The following is a 22911-nucleotide window of genomic DNA, read 5'->3' as shown; positions in this document are numbered from 1 at the left end:
TTTACTGATTAAAGGAAAAATTAAGTAAAGCCTATATGAAATCTTATCTTAAAAAAGGTACTGCTAAGTTGATGAGGGGTTGAAAACAGAAATATTCAGACCAGCGATAAAAATAAATAAAAATCTATCGCATTTATCGGTTGATCCTCACTATCGATAGTTGAAAACTATAGTTTTCTCTATTGGAAAACTGAAGAACCGAAGTTTTTATTTCAAAACCAAAAGAACGGTTCATTCAGCAATAAGACTATAACAGAAATCAGAACGGCCATATTAAATTATTGTATGGTATCTTTTTTTTTTTTTAATTTGTTTATTTATTTTGCAACTATAATAGATATAACAAGCAAAAGGGATGAGAGTAAGGAAATGGCGCAAATACACGGGCACGCACATATATGCACTTACATACACGCGCGCGCATATGCATGTGCGCCAAGAGGCGTGAGTGGAGTGAACGACGACCATCCAGTGATGGAAGCCGTTAGTTCGCCTGATTGGCAAGCTTACACAGCAACCATTCTAGGAGGTCGGCGTTGTGTTGAGATGGTCGCGTGGCCACCGCCGCTTTAGTCTGCGATGAGGATTAGAAGGAAGTGTTGTGGTAGACATGTTGTGGATAAGAGGGTTGTAATGACTGTGTAGATTTGAGTGGAGTTTTGTGTAGCGAGATTGTGCTATTTCAGAAACGAGAGGAATATTGAGATCAGTGTGTATTGTATGATTGGAGACGTAGAAAGGAGCGTTAACTATTGTTCTCAGAATTTTTGATTGTAAGGTCTGAAGTCGGTTGATGTTCGATTTTTTGGCACTTCCGTAGAGTTGTATTCCGTACGTCCATATTGGGGCAAGTAGAGCGGTATATAAAGATCGTTTGTTCGTCAGGGTCAGTTTTGATCGTTTGTCGAGTAGCCTTTTCAACATTTTATATCGGAGATTGAGGTCAATTCGTTTGAGTCTCGTGTGTGGGTTCCACGTCAGTCGTTTGTCAAGATGTAGTCCGAGATATCGTACTTGGTTAGTCGTTGGTATAGAAGTATTGTGGAAGGAGAGAGGAGGGAGAGTTTTCTTGTTTAGAGTGAATACTATGTATTTAGATTTTGATTCATTCACTTTGATTCTCCACTTTTGCAGCCAAGGCTCGAGAAGATTTAGGTGAGTTTGGAGAGCACGGCATGCTATTACAGGATCTAGATGAGGAGAAAGGATTGCAGTGTCGTCGGCGAATGTGAAAGTAATTGTAGTCGGGTGAGTTGGTAAGTCGGCAGTATAGAAAATATAAAGTAAGGGGGCTAGAATGCTTCCTTGAGGAACTCCAGCGAGTATTGGAAGGATAAGAGAAGAAGAAGAACCTTGTTTGACTTGGAAGAAACGGTCGGAGAGATAAGATTTAAGAATGAGGTAAAAGGTAGAAGGCAGTAGGCGTTTGAGTTTATAAAGCAGCCCTGCGTGCCATACCCGGTCGAATGCCTGAGATATGTCAAGGAAGACACCCGGGCAATACTGCTTTAATTCAAGGGAAGTAGCGATTACATCAACTACTCGATGTGCTTGGAGAACAGTCGAGTGGCAACTCCGAAAACCGAACTGATGGTCAGGAATGATATTTAAAGGGGCTATTTCAGTTTGGAGGCGGAGTAGTAGAAGTTTTTCGAGGACTTTCCCCAGGATGGGTAGAAGGCTGATTGGTCGGTAAGAGTTGGGGAAATGAGAAGGTTTATTTGGTTTAGGGATCATTGATTGTATGGTATCATTCATGAAAATCGGTTCCGCGTTTAGGCGCTACGTAGTTTACAAAAAAGTAACAATTAAAATAAGAACAAGAACAACAATTTTTGGAAATGCCGTTGTTTTTACTCATTTTCAGCAACTTTTTTCCTATAAAACTATTAGATCTGGATTGTTGTGAAAAAATTACAGTTATAAAGGGGGATTTGCCCTGTAATTATAAAGAAAATTTGGGAATTACATCTTTTACAGAAAAAAGGAAAAAATTGTTAAAGTTGGGTTTTTTTGAACGTTACGCTTTTTCGTGCACTTTTTGACAATCAACCCTTACATATCTGTCCTATTGGACAATTTTAATACACAGTAGCTTTGAAAATCTTAAAAATGAATACAAAATAGAACTGCAAAGTTGTGGTACTTTATAAAATATGAGGAAAGAATAAACAAAAAACTAAACTATGATCTAGGCAACAATTCTTTGTTCACTAAAAAATTCTCAAGAAACGATTATGTTATATTCCCATAATATTAAACCAAAAGCATATAATTTTTCAAAACTTTTAGTTACTTCTTTCTTCAATTTTTGTTTTTGTTTTTAATTTAAGGCGAGTCAACTTTTGAGGTCATTGGTGCCCGTAATATTTTCAATTGGTGTCAGGAACGTAAGCTGTAAGAAGCTCCCTACGAAAAGAAAATCTAAGGACGGGTAACTGGATTCGAAACCAGGATGTCCGCGTGGGAATACAATACGCTAAACATTTAGCATAATTTCTTACCTCAATTTCATTAATTTATACCACTATTTTGGTGAGCAATTAAAGCTCTTTCTCGTCTTAACAATACAAAATTTAATTTTAAATAATGAAATATTTTCGTTCGACGTCTGAGAGGCACTTCTGTAGAGCGAGAAAAGGACGTATTCTTCTATATTTAATATAATATATAGGAATTCCATATATGTAAGGAGCAAATATTCTTAATACCTTTATTGTACCTCTAATCTTCAATAAAGTGTTCACATTGCACGAGCGCACATATTTACACAAAACACTCTGGAATTCAGGTCTTCAACAAAGAACTACACGCAACAATATCTAAGGAAAAGAGGTCCTTCCTTAAACTTCTAACATTTCAAGGCGTGTTGGGTATTAGAAATATGAAACCACCTCAAGAATGAGTTTTGTATGTGAAAAATTTACTGGAAACAATCAACTAGTGAGGAGGATAGATTTAAGGGTTTTACAGAATTTTATGCTTAAATTTATACTAACTCCTGTATAAAAATTAATAAGAATACGAATTGCAAATTTTGAAGTAAATTGATTCATTGATAGCAAGGTTGATTTTAAAGAACATTTTTTTCCAATTATATCTGTCCAGTATACTCTAATAATATACTTTTTTCAAAATAAAATTTTCTCATAACAGGCAATACTATAATTAAGGCAGCTTTTGAATTACAATAGCATTTTATACTCTTCCAGATCCCCAACCTAAAAAATCGTGTTAAGATTTAAGAAAATATGTGAGCAGTTTAAGTACTATTATGGTACGAAAATATCGTATATTTCATTCTAGATTTTTTAACGCCTTTTTTTTTTTTGTAAAAAATGAAAGAAAACAAAACAAAAAAAATCTAATCGGACATTTAACTAATTACCTTCATTCGAAAATTTAAGAGGGGACTATGTCAAGGAACAACTTACTTCAAAAATAAATTTGTAATACTTTTTTTACTTTAAAAAAACTTCAAATAATAAACTGGTAATTTGAATTCAAATCATAATAGTACAAAATTCTTATTATTTAGTAAAATTTCATTTTTATGAGAAAGTTTAGACTTTTATTATAAAACGTATTACTGGATTTAAATTATATTTCTAGAAAAAGGTTCGCGACCAAAAGTCTTTATTGTGGCACCATTGGAATTTTATGTTAACATTGTATTCTTATACAATATTTGTATAAGAATTAAAATTGGAAGAAAATAAAAAAAAAATCGATTAACAATATATAGGAACCTTGTGAACGATTCTTTTATGGCTTCGTGAATCATCTAATCAGATGATCACTTATCGGTTATCGTTCAAGTTTGGAATTTTTGTTTTTAAATAAATTATTTTATGAAGTGGACGTCACACTTTTCATGCCAATTCTTTCATCATAGACTCTAATTGAATACAAATTGTATTTTCAATATAAATTTGCCGTTTAAAGAAGTTGGTTTACACAATTTTCTATTTATTTACAATATTTTTTTACAAAACAACAGATAAACTAAAACATTGGCACATTGGTTTCTGAGTTTTTAGGGCAAATAAGTAAATATGCACGTACTTTTTTTATGAATCGAATAATTATTTTTATTGATATAATTTTTTTTTAAATTGTTTATCAAAAGATAACAAGAAATTGAAACAATTTCCACATGTAATCTATTAAAGTAGTGACGCCATATTTGGTTGATTTGGCTAAAGCAATTTTTCTTCCGCCAAATAATTGGAGCAAGGTTTAAGGAAAAGATAAGATCTCACTTCTAAGGCCATGTTAAGCCCCAGTATGTGACGTAATGAATTTTCCGTGTACCACTTTGTTTGTGTTATTATTATTATTATTATTGATGAAAATTTTCAAAGAAGTTATGAAAAGAAATTATGTGAATTATGTATATCAATATGTTAAATGTTAATATGTTATGTTTTTAGAATAGTGTAATTTTAATTTTGCTAACAATTTGTAGGCCCCTCTTGATCTTGTGGCCCTAGGCTGAAGCCTAGTTAGCCTGTAGGAAAATCCGGCCCTGATTATTACGTTAATAAAAACAGTTATTTCCATACAGGAACAATGATAATTTGTGTTTCCAGTACAAATTCTATAATACAACAATAAACATGAATTGTAATATATTATACAGAACAAATAAAAACAAAGACAGAAATTCTAAGAAATTAGGGAATCGATTAATTAAGTGGACCCGTAAAAATACATTGTAGAAATACTAATCTGCCGAAGAGTAATTATTGATGTTAAATACCGACTAAAGTACTAGTTGTAAATCGATTTTAGTTTTTCTAACATCAAAGAGATGTAAAAACTAAAAAAAAAAAACCGAGCATGATTGTATAATAATATTAATTACCCCAAAGAAAAAGTAAAAATACTAATTGCATGCAATTCAAATTAACTACCATTTCAAGGCCCATCTTTATTTTTATACTACAGCAAATAACTTATAATAAATATTTCTCAACGAATGGAAATCAAGGCTTGAATAGATTATATAAACTCTAATGGATTAAAAAAAAAAGAAATAGCAAAAGTAAAAAAGCCTTGAAGGACCCGGACAGAGGCAACGTTTGGAAAGGAAGTTAAAATACGTTGAGTTCCTAAACTTTACAAAAACAGAAGTAAGCCTCTGATTAATTACTGGGTTTCTAATAAAAAGGGTTGCCAACATAAAATGTTCCAAAATATTCTTTATTTTTTCACACTTAGCAATTCTGGTGACTCAATTGTAATAATTTCCTAACCAGTAATAAGAGAAATAATAAATGAAAAGAATACAACATAAGTACACTACAAAATCCAAGTTCAAAACCTAAAACCATTAATTTACCTTCTTTAGCAACAAAACAGAGGGGATAAACAAAAATCTCCGCATTAAAAATACATTCTTAGAAGGAGCGCATATAGACAAAGTTGTAAACATTTATATTTATGATTGCTGACGTCATGGTAGTTTAATTTCGGTGCTAACCAACACGTGATGGAGAAACTGCAGGGCCTTTTTACTCTAATAACATATGGACTAGCTCTAAGCATGCATTCATAACTTATTTTAAAAAATAATTTCAACAGTTACATTATGACTTTCTCCTACTTTTCATCAACACTGTGGTCGTTTCAATTTTTCTAGTCACAAAATGTTTCCGAGTTATTGTTGCCTTTATCAAGAGTAATGAACGCCTCAATTACAGCTTGTGTGATTCAAGATGAACGTCTCAACCTCTGAATACAAAATACTTTAGTCCTAATACACCAATGTGTATTGCAGTAATAAATTATTATTTTCTAGAAATATTATTATCTTGAAAAAGCAGAGGAGCTAAAAATTCAAGACTAGTAAATTAATTCAGTACTTTTATATACTATTTTTTTTTTAATTAAGTTGGAATAAATTGATTTATACGTTTTCAAAGAGTGGGATATACCTTTAGAGTATTGACTTCCGGGGGCGTTTACACCCCTTTAAGAAGCTAAGAGGCTAACGCCCTTCACAAGTTAATCAAAGAAAAGAAAATATGCTAGTAACCCTTTCTATTAATTTGATTCATTAATATTATTTTCTGCAATCAATCTTAGCGGAACGAGCACAATAATAAAATTCAATTAAATACACAAATTCATATTTGTAATTTGATAAATGTTAATTCCTGCTTCTAAAATTTATTTAAATTTTTAGAAGGAAAAATTATAAAATTCTAATCTAAAAGTTTTTTTTTGGTTTGACCCAATTTATTTAAAATAAATTACGTAACACGAAATGAATAACTAAATTCAATAAAGTAAAAAAATAAATAAATAAAATAAGATGACAGTTAAGCAGTCAGGAGAATATGACCTTTCTATTGAATTTTGTAGGTTTCTTTTAGGTTAAGGAACGATGGTATATCTCGTTATATGGTTTAGAAGAAGTACTGAAGCTAGAGCAAGTATGATGCAAGAAAACTTGAATCATTTTATTGAATAATTATTCATTGTACAATATATACCAGGCCAAATGAAATCAATACCAACTTCTAGGTGAATCTCGTACTGAAGGCAAAAAAAAAAAAAAAATGCACCGAGTTTTTTTAACCAGACTGTTTTTGGTTATAAAATGAAGTTTTTTAAAAAAAAAAAAAATGGTGTGCGCGTGCGCAAACAAAATGAAAGACAAAACAAAATGGCTTCAAAAATTTTCTCTAACTTCCTTTACACATTACGGGTGCGTTTTCACTAAGCGACCACAACGATCAAAACATACCTTCAGGCGTTCCACTTGGCGACCGCGGTCGTTGTGGTCGTGGCGAAAACGTCACTAATGACGTCACTATTTTCGCTCACGCGAAGCCCACAACGCCCCATCTATAGAGCTGGGTCGAAGTGGGCGTTCAGAAATATGGCGCAAGTTTTAAAACAAAATATGGCGACCGAAAAAATTATCTCATGTAAATGAAAGTAATATTTCATGTAAATAATAGAATGTGTTTCTCGAAAGTCTACAAAAAATAAATAAATAAATAAATAATTACTTATCCCTTTACATACTAAATCACTGAATTACACAAAATCATTTACCTGAAATAACTTTTAAATTCTTCATCTGAATAAAGATCAATTACTCTCATAGCTAATAATACGTGGCCTAAGTTTTCGCTTTTTATCATTGCGATTTTGTAAAATTGTATTCCACTCTTCATCGGAACTAGATAAAGAACTTTCTAAAGCATTATTAATAAATATCCAACTGTTGCCACAAAAGACATTTTAATTTTATTTAAACGTAAATTTTATAAATACTCCACTAAAATGTAATATAAAAAATTGAACTACATATATTCTTTAAATATAAGTCAACTTTACTAATAATTAATAAAGTTTATTATAACTGCTTATAAACGGGGTTAAAATTAAAAAATAACCTCTTCAAGCTTCTAACTTATTTTCGAGGCCGCCATATGTAATGTTTACATGAACGGTTAAAACGCCCACAGTCTGTTCCACTTGGGTTTTCGATCGCAACGCTCGCAAGCAAGTGAAACGGGCAAAACCGCGGTCGTGAGTGTGATCGTTGTGAACGCTTAGTGGAACGCACCCTACATTCACTAAATGAACTGCTTCTTATTTATGAATAAGTTTTATAGTAAAATTCGTTGATTTTATTTTTTTTTTATTATTATTTCATGTTTTTAAAATGTTTTAAGGCACCTCAACATCTGAGGTTATTGACGCCCAGAGCTTTTTTACCCTTTTTTTTTGTCCCTCACCGGATAGTGAGCTGTAAGAAGCTCCTAGTAAGAGAAAATCTAAGGGCCAGCAGCTGGGAACTTCGAATGGAAAACCAATTCGCTAACCTTTAGCTAATCCCTTCCCTAGTTTAACTGTAATAAATATTTTTCTATACTAAGAGAATGAAGGCAATTAATATGCTATAACCTTGAAAAAATGTTTAAACCAGATATTTTTTTTTAATTTTTTGAATGAATTATCACTTAATTTTATTTGATTTTAACGTTTTAGTCAAAATCCGTTATCTAAAAAGTACAGATATTTCTGCTTATTCTTTTTTGCTCCCCTCTTTCTTGCTAAAAAGACTCTAAAAAGCTTAGTACACTCCAAGCAATAAAGTTGCGCAACATGGTACCAACAGTCCCGAAACAATGTTAAAAAAAGAAATAATTTACTCGTGGCCAGAGACTAGATCAACTACAATAATCAGAACGCTTTGTCTGCTGAAGTAGCCACTCATTGTGGGGTTCAGAGTGTCTCATACAACAGCTTTTTTTTTTGTTTATTACAGCAGCGGAATAATAATAAAAGATACAATTACACGTAACTAGAACTCGAAGACAGCCCTGGGAAATTTTATAAAAGAAATGTTACGAGGATATGTCCAAAAGATTTTTTAAAAGCCTTTTTAATTATGGTTGGAGAAAAGTTTTTAAAAGTCGACACAATGATTAGAGAAATCATTTCTGAATGATTCTATTTAATGGCTATCCAAAAGGCAATTAAATATTTAGCAAAATATTATCAGTTTAAAAGGTATAAATCACTCACAAAATAACGCAATATAAGACGAGTGATTCACATCAAATAAGTAACTTTTGGCTTTAATAATCAATTAAATAGAAAAAAAAATATATATTGTGCAAACACTTTCTGATTATGGATACAGATGGTGGAGATATTGTTTTTTGTTTTTAATAAAATGCCTCGAGTGTCCTTAACTTAAAACTGTTTCAAGTTTACCCCAAGACTGAACTGTATTAAAGTATAAAAATAAAGTTACCAGTTTAGACTGGGCTGTAATATTGTGAATCAGTATCTTGGATCCTATTTTTGGTTTAAAAATGGGCAAAGGTTTCTCCACTAGTCGAGATCCAGTTTGACGTATTGGTTATAACCAGTTGGTTTATCAACCAAATTGATTATCAATATCATTGGCTTGTTTTTTACTTTCCATATTTCTGTAAACGAGTTTAGAGGTAAGGCCTTACTGAGTACTAACTATAAGTTGAATAAATAGATTTTTATTCTTCAAAAACTAAATTGAAAGCAAGTTTTATTTTTATATGGTAACTATTCAAGTCCACTAACTCATTTAAATACCATTTAAAATGGCCACAATTTTCAAGTTAACCTATTGTTAAAAAAGAAAACACTTTTTTTGAAAATAAAATTTAGTTTCAGTGAAAGGACCTGGGGAACCAAATTTTTCAATAACATAAAATGAACGGTAGGTTCACAAATTTAGGGTTAAGGAGGCACAAACTCTGCATTAGGATAAACTGTTGCAGAGTATTTACAAAAAGTAATTCTCACATATTTTTTTAAAAATAATTTATTAGGAAAAGTTTCTTTTATTTTTCTTTTTTTGGAGTTTCAGGGGCACCTGTGGGATCCTCAGGCTCCTTCCTACAATGTTACTGTACATTTCAATATTACCCATTATTAAAAAAAAAAAAAAATCCGATGGGAATTTCTCAAATAATTATTTTTTCAAAAAAATTTAATTGGCAAACTTTCCATTTAACCTTGAATTAGGCTAAACATTCAGTTTTCCTTCAAAACTAGATGATTTAATACGCTTGCCATAAATATTAACAGATATACAGGGTGTTCATTTTAAGACGGCTCAGTCTCGCAAGCCAGGTTAGCCAGGATCAACTGCTCTCTTTATCTGAGGAGGCACAGTTCATGGTGCACAAGTTGCATAAAGTGCATTATTTGATAAATTAAGGAATAAGTTTGATCCTTTACATGAAATATATTGATCACTTAAATATGTGGCAGGAGGTTTCCAATTTTTTTGGTAATTAAACGCAACTCTCCCAAAATTACCAAATAATTATTAAACCTTGTTTGTAACAGATGTAAAATTAATTTTTAGCCATTTTGTGAATGCTTGAGAACATCTAAAGCTCTTAACATATGATTTTTCTTAGAAAAATCACTCGGAAAACGACTTATTTCACGATATTAAGAAAAATACTAGCTTTACTGCCTTGGCGATATTTTTAGTAGAAAGGGGATGAAAAAATACATAAAAATGACCTATCGTGTGATCTTCTTTCTCTTTGATAACAAGTTAAAAAATTGAAATATGATTAATAAATATCAAATTTTGAAATAGCCTAGCACCTTTAATTTTAAAGATATCTAATTCCGGTTTCCGGTTTCTTTCATAACTTGTGTATATGAAAATGGGGGTCAACTGCGAACCCTTACTTTTGGTCGCGCGTCAGCCGCGTATGCGAGCAGGAATCTAAAATCAAGTCACATATTCTGAAACTAGAGTTGACAGGCAACAAATTTTTCCTCTACCATTTTTGCTCAGATAAACCGTTTAAGCATGAAATGCATTTGAGCCGTCTTAAAATGAACACCCTATACATATATATTATTGTTCATCAAACGGTAGCCCGAAGAAGCCTGGTTTCAAATTTCTTCAAGTTAAACCTACAAGCTCCTAGCACACAGCTTGAAATTTATTTTCTAAAAGAATGCATCGAATGTAGTTTAGTAGACATCAAAGTTAATGCAAATCTTCGAAGCTCTTTTCTCTTGAGTTTTAAGAATTTGCTCTAAGGAGGACTGACAGGGTCGACCATTGTTTCACTCAAGATCAAGAAACACACATAATATTGATGGTAATATTTAGTATGAAGAAGAATAAAAATTAATTAAGTCGAATGCATTTTGGCAAAAAATACTTTCGAGTCTAATATATGTACCAGTTGTTTTTTGTTTTAAATAAATGTTCACTATGAGACATTTCTGATTAGATGATAAAAGAATTACATACTTATTATCTTACAGAACGCTGATGACGATGGTTAACAGGAAATGAGGGTAAGCAATAATGGGAATTAAAAAATATTTGCAAGGTATAGTTGTTTGCGCGCCCAGACAACCTTAACTGACATTCAGTAGATGTAGTTAACCTTAACTTATACTAATTTAATACTGTCATTACTTATTTATTTTTTTAAATACAGTTTTATAATAAATATTCTCAGTGGTTAATTATAGCTTTTTCCGAGAGCAAAAATTATTAAAATGTAATTATTAGATTTATTAATTGGACCTTGAAATTTTAAATTTCCCATCAATTTAAAAGGTTTTTTTTAAAATTATCTGATCTCAGTAATAAATGTGGAGAATATACATCCGAAGACTTAAATGCAGTCAAATAAAATAGTTATCCACTGCCTTCTATTATTTATTAAATAGTTATTAAACTATTACATAACTATAAACGTCAGAAGAATACTAATTGTTTCCTTTAAACTTTCACTCCTCTCTTGAAGATTATTTAAGGTTTATTGCTCTTTCTATCGTTATGCGTTTGAAGACCACTAGCGCAACAAATTATAATTTTCTTTAGGATTTCATATCTAAGAAATCTCAAGATCCAAGAGGATTTTCAGAGAAGGGGTGTCCTTCTTCAGCTCTCAGGTGCCTGGATCTTCCACTTATGGTAGCAAAAAGGTCATTTAGACAAAATCTGAACAGTATCTCCAACTACCATTGCGTTCCAATGCCAGCTTCTTCAAGTGAAGGAGTCTTCTAAATCGATAGTCTCCCTTAATAAAAATCCGTCATCTTGCGGAATATGATTCAAAATTTCTTTGAAAGTATTATTAATTTTAGTCAGAATCAAAAGAATATAAATGAACTTCCCAGATAAAAGAAGCAAGTTGCTCTAGCAAACAAGAAAACAGAAAGTGACGTCCTGCATTTCGGAAAATGGAGAAGAGGTATCCATCATTAAGAAAGAAGATAAATTTGGTATTCAACTCTAAAAAGCTCATTGCAGCAGATAAAAATAAAAAGAAACTGTCAATCAAGATACAAGATACAAGTCTATAGAGCGATGCTTATCAGGTCTGGTAGGTAAATAACCAGGGAAATTTTATATTTCTCAGAGTGACGATTCTTGGTAAATATTTATCTGTAAAAAGTCTAATAAATAACTATCTGACGTGAACTAAACAAAATAACTATCTTGTTTTTTTGTGAATGTGCTAAAAAATTATCTCAAAAACTTGAAAATATCATTTAAGGTATCAGCATGAGATCTGCCAATAAGGGTTCGATTATCTCATAATCAGAAGTACGATTCTATTTAATCGAGTTTAAATCGTTTTAACTTATACGTATATACGAATTAAAACTTACTATTAATTTTGGTTCAGTTTTCTCATTTTATCTATCTAATAAAATGCTTCACTTTCCTTTCCTTTAAATAACGGCATAATAATTTGTCAAATAAACCCTTTGGATTCCACTCACAAGTCACAAACAGATAGAATGACCAAAAAGCTATTTTTGCAAAAGAAGATTGACAAAATGTACATTGGTAGTCAAACACCATTTTAAAACTTAGAGGTCAACTAGTTCGTGAACAACTCTTCTTCATACATAAATTTTTTTTTTTTAATTTTTACACAGACTTGTTAATTGTATGATTAATACACTTTTATTAGAGAATATTTTTAAGTAGAAAAATTATTAAAAATTAATTTCTTAATAAAAATAATTTATCAAACCGATAAATTTATCTCTGGATAGAGTTATTTAGTGTTTGTAAGAATTTTGTGGATTTAAGCGACAATTAATTTTGATAACAAGGAAGACAAAGTAACTAACGCATCACCATGAGTCACAACTTATATAAAATATTTAAAGTGATTCATTATTACTAACTCTTCACAGTGATTAAAAAACGAATAAAATATGTTCAAAGTTTCGCATGAATTTCTTACAGTATACCTAGGCTAGCATACAAAATTTTCATCGAAATGAAATTTGAAATAGAAAATAGTAAAATAATGAACGACTTAAGCACGTTAGGATACTTTTTCTACTAATCCTACTCCAGAACTACCTGACTGAAATTTCATACTAAAAAAAGTTTCGAACAAAAATTATGGTCTAATAGTTGTTAAAATCCAACAGAAAGAGAAAACTAGAATTTAAATTAAAATAGAAAGAAAAACTATCAATTCCCTTAAGGGAATTCGCATTTACGATTCCATCTCAGACACTGTACGGATTAAACTCGGATTTTTAGAATCTCATTTTCATTTTGGTTTAAGTAAGCAACTGCACTTTTAGATAAATAAATAAATAATGGCACATTCAGATCTCAAATCTTGTACTTCAAATTTAAGTTCAACATAGAAATAGAAGTCAAGAGTTCCAAGTTTAGAGAAATTCTTTAAAAATTCAGAAATCATTTAAATTTTTTTTAAAGTTAAACGTTTCTCTTCGAAATTTGACTTTGCAGCAAGGTTTTCGGTGCTTATTAATATGATTTTAAACAAATTCTACAAAACAAACCAATATTAGTGATAATTTCATAAATAAATTTCATAAATTTCAATTCTTCACCATACAGATGAAATCAGTGTCATATTTTGTTGAGTATTTAGTACAAAACGGTCCTTTTTATACACAATGCCAAAAGTTTATAATGTAACATATTACAAAGTACTATTAAACTAAGTTCAGCGCTACAGATGGCATGGCTTGATGGGAATAATCAGCCAGCATATTAGCAACTGTTTAGGATAAAGTAGGATGTTGATAGCAAATAAGGAGAGGAGGGACATATCCAACAAAATTCTGTAGAAACAGGTTAATTTAAAAATATTTTAATTGACTAAATGAAAGTGTACCATAGACTAGCAAAACAAGTTGTGAAAGTCAAATAGAGGGGATAAAACGAATATAATCATCCGTCAACAAATACCAAGCTAGCTAACGGAATGTTCTCCGGCCATTTACAGCTTGCTACATTGTGGACTTGTAGCAAATTCCATTTCAATATAATATCTACTGTACACAGTCAAGAAGTTTATAAAATGTTGAAATCTAATATCAAACTAAACAATAGGAGCTCTAATATACTATATAAGTCTAGTGTAACGAAAGAGCATTAGTTAAAAAATTGGTGACTAGCCAACTTAATTACATAATCGGGGTAAAATACCTGATAAGTTTACAGATTAGCTAATAACCTCCTACTTTATAAAATCCAGCACTAAAAAAGTCAAATATGTTCACAAATAATTCATTACAGAACTAGTAAATCAATAAGTACAAGAATTTATTGTAAATTATACTGAAATTGCTCTTTTTATAAGAAGCTTAGCGTCAGCGCTCCCAGAATAGATATTCTTAGAAAAAATAGTTTTAAAATTACTCATTGTTCAATTGCAATCAATAACTGTTAAGCAATAACAACACGTTCCAAGTTTATAGAAATGAATATTTTCAAAGTAAATAATAACATGACATTCTCATTCAAATAATTTTCTTGGGGAAAAAATCTCTTAAAAAAGAGCCAAAATTTATTCGAAAAATCAATTTTTTAATTTTAAGCGCTTCAACATCTAAGGCCATTGGCACCCGGAGCCATTTTCAGTGCATTGCCAGTGTTCTCTTGTTACGCCAACACTGACGGTCATTGGGCAATGAGCTGTAATATCTTATTCTAGGTTGTTTTGAAAGCCTTAGTCTAAATGGATGAAAAATAACATTGTGAACCCATCTGTTTTATTGGTACAAGGTTTCTAAGAATATATTTCCGACAAAAAAACCAAAATGCAAAAAAAATTTAGGCTCAAATAATTCCTTTCTTAGGCAAGTAAAAACAAATGGAAGGAAAACGTCGCAATTTCAGTAGAAACAGTATGCCTAAAATGGTAAGGTAACTATCGCCATCTGATTCTAATCCAGTACATTCAATATACAGCTCAGACAATGCTATTAATTGTAAATTCAAAAGCAAAGCAAGTTTGAGAACTTAGTGAATCTAAATGTGTCCTGAAAGAATTATTAAATTAAGTTCCACAAGAAATATTGCCTTCAGTATTAAAGTCTTCATCTGAAAGTATTCATGTAGCTAAAGATTGTAAAATCCGAAAGCGAACCAATAGAATTCCTAGAAACAACCGAACCTATTCTTAAACATTCACACTTAACAAGGGAGATGGTACTAAAATCCTTGAAATTCGGCTCTGCTCTCAGCACATAGTCTGACTTTTTTTTTTTTTATGATTTAAGGCGCGTCAACATCTAAGGTTATTGGCGCCCGGAGCTTTTTTCAGTGCACTGCCGGCCTCCGGACAGTGTTCTCTCGTTACAGACAACACTGTCCATCACCGAACAGTGAGCTGTAAGAAGCTCCTAGGAAGAGAAAATCTAAGGGTCAGCTGCTGGATTCGAACCCGGGACCTCCGCGTGGGAGTCCAGTATGCTAACCTCATAGCTAATCCCTTCCCTATAGTCTGACTTAACTTATTGTATTTTGTTTTATACTTATTTATTTATTTTTTTAACAAAAAACAACTCTGGATCACAATTGCTGATGTATTTCTAATTTGTGTGAGTTGTACAACAATCCGAATGGGTAAAGAGCCTTGAATATACTAATATAATAATCGAAAATTTCACATTCCCTCTCAGTTGCTTTGAATATATCAATTAAATAATAAAAATACCAATTAATAAAGATTTTTTAAAAAAAGAGTTTGTACTCTATATTACAGAGTTATTGTTTCAGATTAAAATGGACAAAAAGTTTAGAGAAAAACCTGTAATTTATTTCAATAACAATTATTTACTTTTTCGGTTTACGGTATATCAGCGTAAAATAACCTCCAATTAGATAACAATACCTTGTCTACTGGGAACAAAAAATTAAAAAAAAAAATAGCTCAATAGGAATATTTAAAAAAGACCTCCAGGTAAAATGAACATGCAAAAAGGATATTACATAACTTTTAACAATCACTTTAAAAAACCTTTAATAATAAACAGTTAACGTTTTTAAGTTCTATTCTTTCAAATCATTTAATGGATTTCAAAACAATAATGATATATATAACAGTCGTATGTACGAGGGTTGGTCGACAAAAATAAGTCCTAGTCGATAATACTCATAGCATGTAATCTCCTTTATTAAAGAAAAATTTGCATCCCTAAATTATGTAAAGTAGTGTCCTAAACGTTTATTGATCCTGGTTTTTCTTCATCCAATATTTGGTTATTGAACTCCTAGTTTTATCTATTTTTTACATATGCTCAAAAATAAATAATAATAATAACACTTTTTGAAATACAGTAAAACCTGCAATGAAGCCTCACAATACATTTCTTAATGTAACTCCCACACGAATATATTAAAAGTCAGAAGTTAGTCTACAGATTCCTTACCTAACCTTACAGTGACTTTTTGAAAGGCGATACTGTAGGAGGGAATAGAAAAGAAGACATGGAAGAGGGACTGAAACAAATGCGTCATCCACAAGGAAGTGTTTTAACATACCCGACTAAACAATCGGTCAACTCAATGAGAGCAAGCCGACCCCAAATTCGCCTGGGCTTAACCTCCATGGCGTTTTAATACCCAGTTTTGAAAAACCTAGCTATTTCCTCGTGACTGCAGAGGATTAGTCGTGCCTCTTATCATGGTCACTTTAATGGACACCGTTGAGCAGAGCTTCTGTTTTCCCTGACATCATACTCATCATCATAGACTCAGCCTTGACTAACTAGTTTTAGGTTAGAGTTTTCAAATGAACTCTTTCGCTTAATTTAGGTAAGTAGTAATTGACCGCCATGCTACAGATTTTTGGTAAACTGTGTAAACTTAAAAACAAAATCATCACAACACGCAAGCTAAACGATCTGATTCGCTAGCTTTCACATTGTAACCTGCGTAAACATGGAACCCAGGATAGAGAAGCATGTGAATTTATTCAACCTCTCTCCTTAGGTATAGTATTTTTTTTTTTTATTACCTACAGTAATTTTATTATTAACCTAAAGCCCAGAAGAATAAAAGGTCCAAAATTTAACAAAAATTGGTGTAATGAGAGGGGTGGGGCTATTTACAGCAGAAATCTGTATTCGGAACCTCAGCAACACATTCGCAAACAACACAATTTCAAAAAAATTCAGTTTCAACTTAGTTTTATTAAACACCCAAGACTTTAGGGAGATTAATACATTCATAGTATAAATAAAAAATAATAACGGCGTTAAAATGAATACGTGACGGCATGAAAATAGCTTTTTTTTTTATACTACAAAGCACTGTTTTTCTGGCTGTAAAGCAATTCAACCTTACCAAGTCTTAAAGAGGTTTCACAAATGCACAGACATTATTATCGATAAATTAAATGTTTTTTCGATTAATCACTACAATAGGCAGATTATAGATTGAGAAAGAAGTGGTTTAATAAAGCTAAATCCATTGCGACCTTAAAGATCTCTGGCTTTCTCAAGCGTCACTGCTTGTCATAATTATATTGCAGACGTCATCAAAGTGAACAGTTGGTACTTAGTGTATAATACGAGGGTCGTTTGAAAAGTCCGTGCAAAGTCAGAGATAGCACTACTGGCGCGTATCGAGGTTATGTTTAGTTAGTAGCATCTCTTGGAAGAACACACACCAAGTTTCAGCCAGATCGGTCTATTTCTTTGTGTTTGGCATTCGTTTGAATCGAGGAAGTCGAGTGATTTTCAAAAAATGGACGAAAAAGAATTTCGTGTGTTGATTAAACACTACTTTATGAAAGGCAAAACGCTTCAGGAGACTAAAGAGAAGCTTGATAAACATTATGGTGACTCTGCACCTTCGATTAGAACAGTTTATAAGTGGTTTCAAAATTTTCGGAGTGGCCATATGGGCACAAGTGACGCTGAACGTTCTGGACGCCCTGTTGAGGTTACTACTCCAGAAATCATTGATAAAATCCATGATATGGTGATGGATGACAGAAGAGTGAAGGTGCGTGAGATTGCTAGTGCTGTGGGCATCTCGAATGAACGGGTACATAATATTTTGCATCAACATTTGGACATGACAAAGCTATCCGCAAGATGGTTGCCGCGTTTGCTCACGCTTGACCAAAAACGAAATCGTGTGAAGTGTTGCAAGGACGGTTTGCAGCTGTTCCAGAAGAATCCGCAGGACTTTAAGCGTCGTTTCGTCACTGTGGATGAAACATGGATACATCACTACACTCCTGAGACCAAAGAACAATCTACGAGTAAACAATGGGTTACCAAGGGGGAATGTGCGCCAAAAAAGGCGAAGACCGTTCCTTCGGCCGGAAAGATTATGGCGACTGTCTTTTGGGATTCGCAAGGAATAATCCTAATCGACTATCTGGAAAAGGGTAAAACTATTACAGGTGCATATCATTCATCGTTATTGGACCGTTTGAAAACCGAGCTGCATGAAAAACGCCCACGATTGGCCCCACAAGAAAGTCCTTTTCCATCTCGACAACGCACCAGCTCACACCTCAGCAGTTGTGGTCGCAAAATTAATGGAAATAGGGTTCCAACTCGTTTCACATCCCCCCTATTCTCCAGACTTGGCTCCCTCGGACTACTATTTGTTCCCCAATATGAAGAAATGGCTGGCGGGAAAAAGATGTTATTCAAACGAGGAGGTGATTGCAGAAACGAATGGCTATTTTTCAGACTTGGACAAATCCTATTATTCGGAAGGGATCAACAAACTAGAGCAGCGTTGGACGAAGTGTATAAGCCTAAAAGGAGACTATGTTGAAAAATAAAAAAGGTTTACCCCAAAAAATTAAGTAGTTTTTATTTTTGCACGGACTTTTCAAACGACCCTCGTATGTGAATTTTATTGTGTGTGGTGATGAGCTATGTTAGTGTTTTACCAGTGCTTGCACAAATACTTTGTTTCGGCAGGCTCTAAGTTGTGAATGTTGAAGACATCAAAGTTTATATTTTTCTAAGTTTCTTGCGAAATATGGTATTCAAAATATGGCATTATATGAATTTTTAGTTCTTTCAAAAAGGCCTCAGTGAATTATGTTACATTTAAAAGACGACTTTTATTAACTGGAATTTAATCAATTTTGAATAGTTGGTAAAGGAATAAATACCATCTGTAATAGAGAATGAAATTCCATAAATGGGGCCAAATACATATTACACTTAAGAATGTAGCTTTCAATTGAGGAAATGATAGCAAAACTAGAAATTATGTATTTTTAAACTGTACGTAGGATTATTGTTGTAATTTCTGTTTCATTACATACTTAAAATAGGCAGCAACTATAATTTCAATATTTTATATTGCCCCAGAATACAGGACTAGTTTATGTTATCAGGAGTGGTACATGTAATGCAGTTAATTACTTTTCTTTATAAAAACACATGTTAAGAATACATACGATATTAATTAACTTCTAAAAAGATGTATCAATTTAGGATTGAAACTTTACAATAAAATTATTTCTTCTAAGGAAAAAACTTTTATATACATATATCTATGATCTACGAGCCTAAGACATACCCACCTAAGATAAGATAGATAACCATTAAACCCCCCCCAAAAAAAATTTCCACTATAGACCACCATATACGTACCCACTAAAACAGATTATTTTCAAAGTTTAACTTTTTCAAACTTGAGTTCTTGAAAAAGTGCATTACCCTGTAGGGCACAGAAAATATTTCACGATTACAATACTTTCTCAAAATAGGTGAGAGAAAGTATGAACAGAATAATTTAATAAGTCCAAGTTAAAAAAAAAGTCAAGGCCATCCCTTAAAATATACAAACATATTGATATAATTGTATCGATTTTCATTATTGTTTTACTTCGGTCATACTTTCAAAGAAAATCTTAGAATTATTCAGCTGCTGATATATTCAGAAGTGAACATTTTTTTCTTAAACAAAAGGAAGTAAAATAGAACAACGCATTTTTTGGTCAATTCTGACGAAGGGTATATAAGTGGTAAATTGGTAGCTTAAACTTTTGGCAAATATGTCGTAAAAATGAGAAGTATAAACTCCAAATGTCATAAGATTATCAGCAGCCAATTATAATTATTTTTGAGGTTCGGCAATAATTATAATACGTAAATGCCACTATATTTTTTTAATACCCTAAAAATATACACTAAATAACTTCCAACATTTTCAGTCATCGAAAAAGTCAGAATAATAAAATTATATTGCTTATTTACAGAATAGTCTGCGCCTTACTTAACAATTATTATCTCTTAATTACAGTACGATAACGTCGGCTACACATTTCAAAACTTTCAATTAATAATAAATAAAAATGTATGGATTACTTTGCTAAGAGAATTCTTCCTTTAGAATTCTCTAAAATTTGGTCAAACCGGATCTGAGAGTTACCGTGGCTTAATGCCAATATACAATAGGATAAGTTATAGCAGCTTAGCTTACATTAATAAATATAAACAAGTGAACAAACTATTTATAGCATCTATAATACATTGAGTGTCCCTCAGTAAAATTCACTATGACACCACTTATAATGACATAAGAGAACAAGATTTCAAACTAATACGAGTAAGCTGTTTACAAAGGGAGATGTAGCGGGCGAAATTTCGGAACAATTCATGACCCAAAAAAATTTCAACTCTCAATATCATCTTAATTAATGGAACTGTACGTACGATCAAAAAAAAAAAAAAAAAAATCAAATCTCAATATCTTCAGATCTTATGGATGAGAACCCAAGAATCTTTACCTGAGTAAAATATAGTGCCGTGATGGCAAACCTTTTGAGCTTGGCGTGACAAAATTTTGAAAAACCCTAACTTAATTGAGGGGCCATGTCATATATAAAATGTTCATAATTTGTTATGTTGAGAAAAAAAAGTTTTATTAAATGACCCACTTTGTAATCATTGATCTGACGAAAGTTTTTCAGATCCTTATCCTCAATAAATTACCGGAAATTTTTTTGTTCGCTTTCACGGTGATGTGGCATCAATTGTTGAAAACACAGCTAATTTCAAGTCAAGACATAATTGAAAGTTTAGTTTTCCATTCTAAAGTAAGGTTAGAAATATATGTATATAATTTTTTTTACATACCTATAAATTTTTATCAAAAGAAAAACTTCTTTTTTTTTTTTGAAGGCGACTCTACATCGTAAAAAAAATCAATCAAAGAGTAAATCAATAAAATGACTTATCAGTGATGTTCGCTCATACTTTATTCAATATTCGTATACAATTGACTCAATTAATTGAAAAATATGAAAAACGATATTTATTTATTTGTATATAGTATTAACTCATTAACGCAAAACGTTATCTACCAAGGAAAACAAGGTGTGAAACAGAGTCCTTATCAATTACGAACATTATCAAAAAATGAATGATTTAACGTTAGGAAATCAAATGAATTACGTACACAATGGTATTCCCAAATTGAAATTTCACAAAACCACTTAAATTTTTTAAGACGTTCAGCAAAAACACATGATTATTTGAACGCACAAATTCAGCTCAAATGGAGGGAAAAAGTATTACTGTCTTTGAAGGCTCATTACGTTTTAGGCTTTGGATTATTTATTCACTTTCCCAAGAACAGTTCATTCCTACAATCGTATTTTTTCTAAAATCTTTTCACCATTAGCTAAGGAAATTAGATCCGTCATTTCTAATATAATATAAAATAAAATGTAAATTAACTAGAAAACGAAGAAATAGTTCTTGACTCTCTCGAAATAATAGTAACTAATCTATTTCTTAATAACATGTGGAAACTCTCTTCATTTCTAGGGAAATTCTATGTACGCTGACCAAGGGAAAATAGAAAATTTAAAAACAAAATAGGTCAAATTGTCAATAATATCAAAAGTCCATGAGAAACCAATTTATAAAAGTTCTGTAACTCAAATTTTTGAGTAAAATACTGATACCAATAAAAAATGTTGAAAAAATAAATTTTGTTACAGAAAATGGAGATATTTTCACAGAACTGAGTTACATTTTGAGATTTTACGGAATTAAAACAAGATCCCGTTTGTAACCTTCGCACTACTTTGGCATAGCCTACTTCTGATGAAAAGCTGAAATGGTGCCATAAGATTGTTTTGAAAACCACTTTCTCTCCCAAAATGTAAATCCAATTGATATTTTAGTGCCAATACACATATGCATTAATGTGAACTGCTTTAAAAAAGTTTTATACAAAAAAAAAGGAAATAAATACTACTTACTAAGGCCGGTAAAGTAATGTGGGCACCATTTCCTGAGAAGAGCTTCTCCCTGAGGATCATCCATGGGCTTTGCAGAACTTGTGTTATAACAATTCAATATATGACCGGCATCATCTGTGTGGCACTGACCGTACATTACACAATGACCCTCATCGGTGGACGTTCCCTGTAAAACAAAACTTTACTGTAAAAGTTGAAAAAGGGTCCTCTTAATACAATGCCCCAGATATACAATTATTTTGCTCACAAATATTAGCAAAGTATTAAAAAGTAGGTTTAAAGCAACATTATCACTTCTTCATTTTTTCCAAATAATACTGAAATTGCTTTGCAAGTAATCAATTGAACTAACCTTAACACACGTAGTGCAGATTGTACAAACAATTAGAACTAGAATATCAAATTTCCTAAAAGTTTTGGAATTAAAGAGACCACTGTAATGATAACAATCTCTGAACATGTTAATTACACTGTTAGCACTTAAACACATTTTTTTAATAGTAAAGAAAGAATACTTAGATAACTTTTTTTTGTCGTTCACTTGCTTGTAAGTTGGTTTTAAAAACGAATAATGTTTAAAAGTATCGAGCAATAGTAAAGGTTACATATGTATATATACTCAGGTGTCATAACACTGAACGTAACATGATTAAAAGTTTACGAAACATTGTCATCAATAAGCGGTTGAAAAGCACTATAAAAAGCAAATAGGAACTACCATTAGAATATAAGTAGTGAAACACTTAAAAACATAACTAAAAAACAAGTAGGCGTGTTTATCTGTTTCACTCAAATAATCTCTCCTAGCTCTGCTTGTGATTCCAGATGACTAAATCGAAAATAAAGACTGCCACAATTTGCTTAAAAGAAA

At 31.7% G+C, this 22911-nt stretch overlaps 1 protein-coding gene across 9 annotated transcripts in view; it reads right to left on the bottom strand.

Moving 5' to 3' along the window:
- The window catches only part of Npc1a (Niemann-Pick type C-1a), a 60352-nt gene extending 37485 nt beyond the window's left edge, over nucleotides 1–22867 (bottom strand). For all 9 annotated transcript variants that reach the window (XR_012456653.1, XR_012456655.1, XR_012456654.1 and 6 more), the window contains exons 1-2: nucleotides 22393–22867; nucleotides 22041–22206 (exon numbers count right to left, since the gene is read on the bottom strand). Coding sequence is in view for 6 of the 9 variants with exons in the window: in XM_074122532.1 (XP_073978633.1) it covers nucleotides 22041–22206; nucleotides 22393–22530 (304 nt within the window). In the remaining 3 variants the exon portion in view is untranslated. The remainder of the gene's footprint in view (nucleotides 1–22040; nucleotides 22207–22392) is intronic.
- Nucleotides 22868–22911: the final 44 nt, after the last annotated feature.

The sequence above is a fragment of the Rhodnius prolixus genome, unplaced genomic scaffold (genome assembly GCF_049639745.1).
Source record: "Rhodnius prolixus isolate KJV_2025 unplaced genomic scaffold, Rpr scaffold_8, whole genome shotgun sequence".
NCBI classification, from domain to species: domain Eukaryota; kingdom Metazoa; phylum Arthropoda; class Insecta; order Hemiptera; family Reduviidae; genus Rhodnius; species Rhodnius prolixus.
This window is presented reverse-complemented; position numbering and strand designations above follow the sequence as displayed.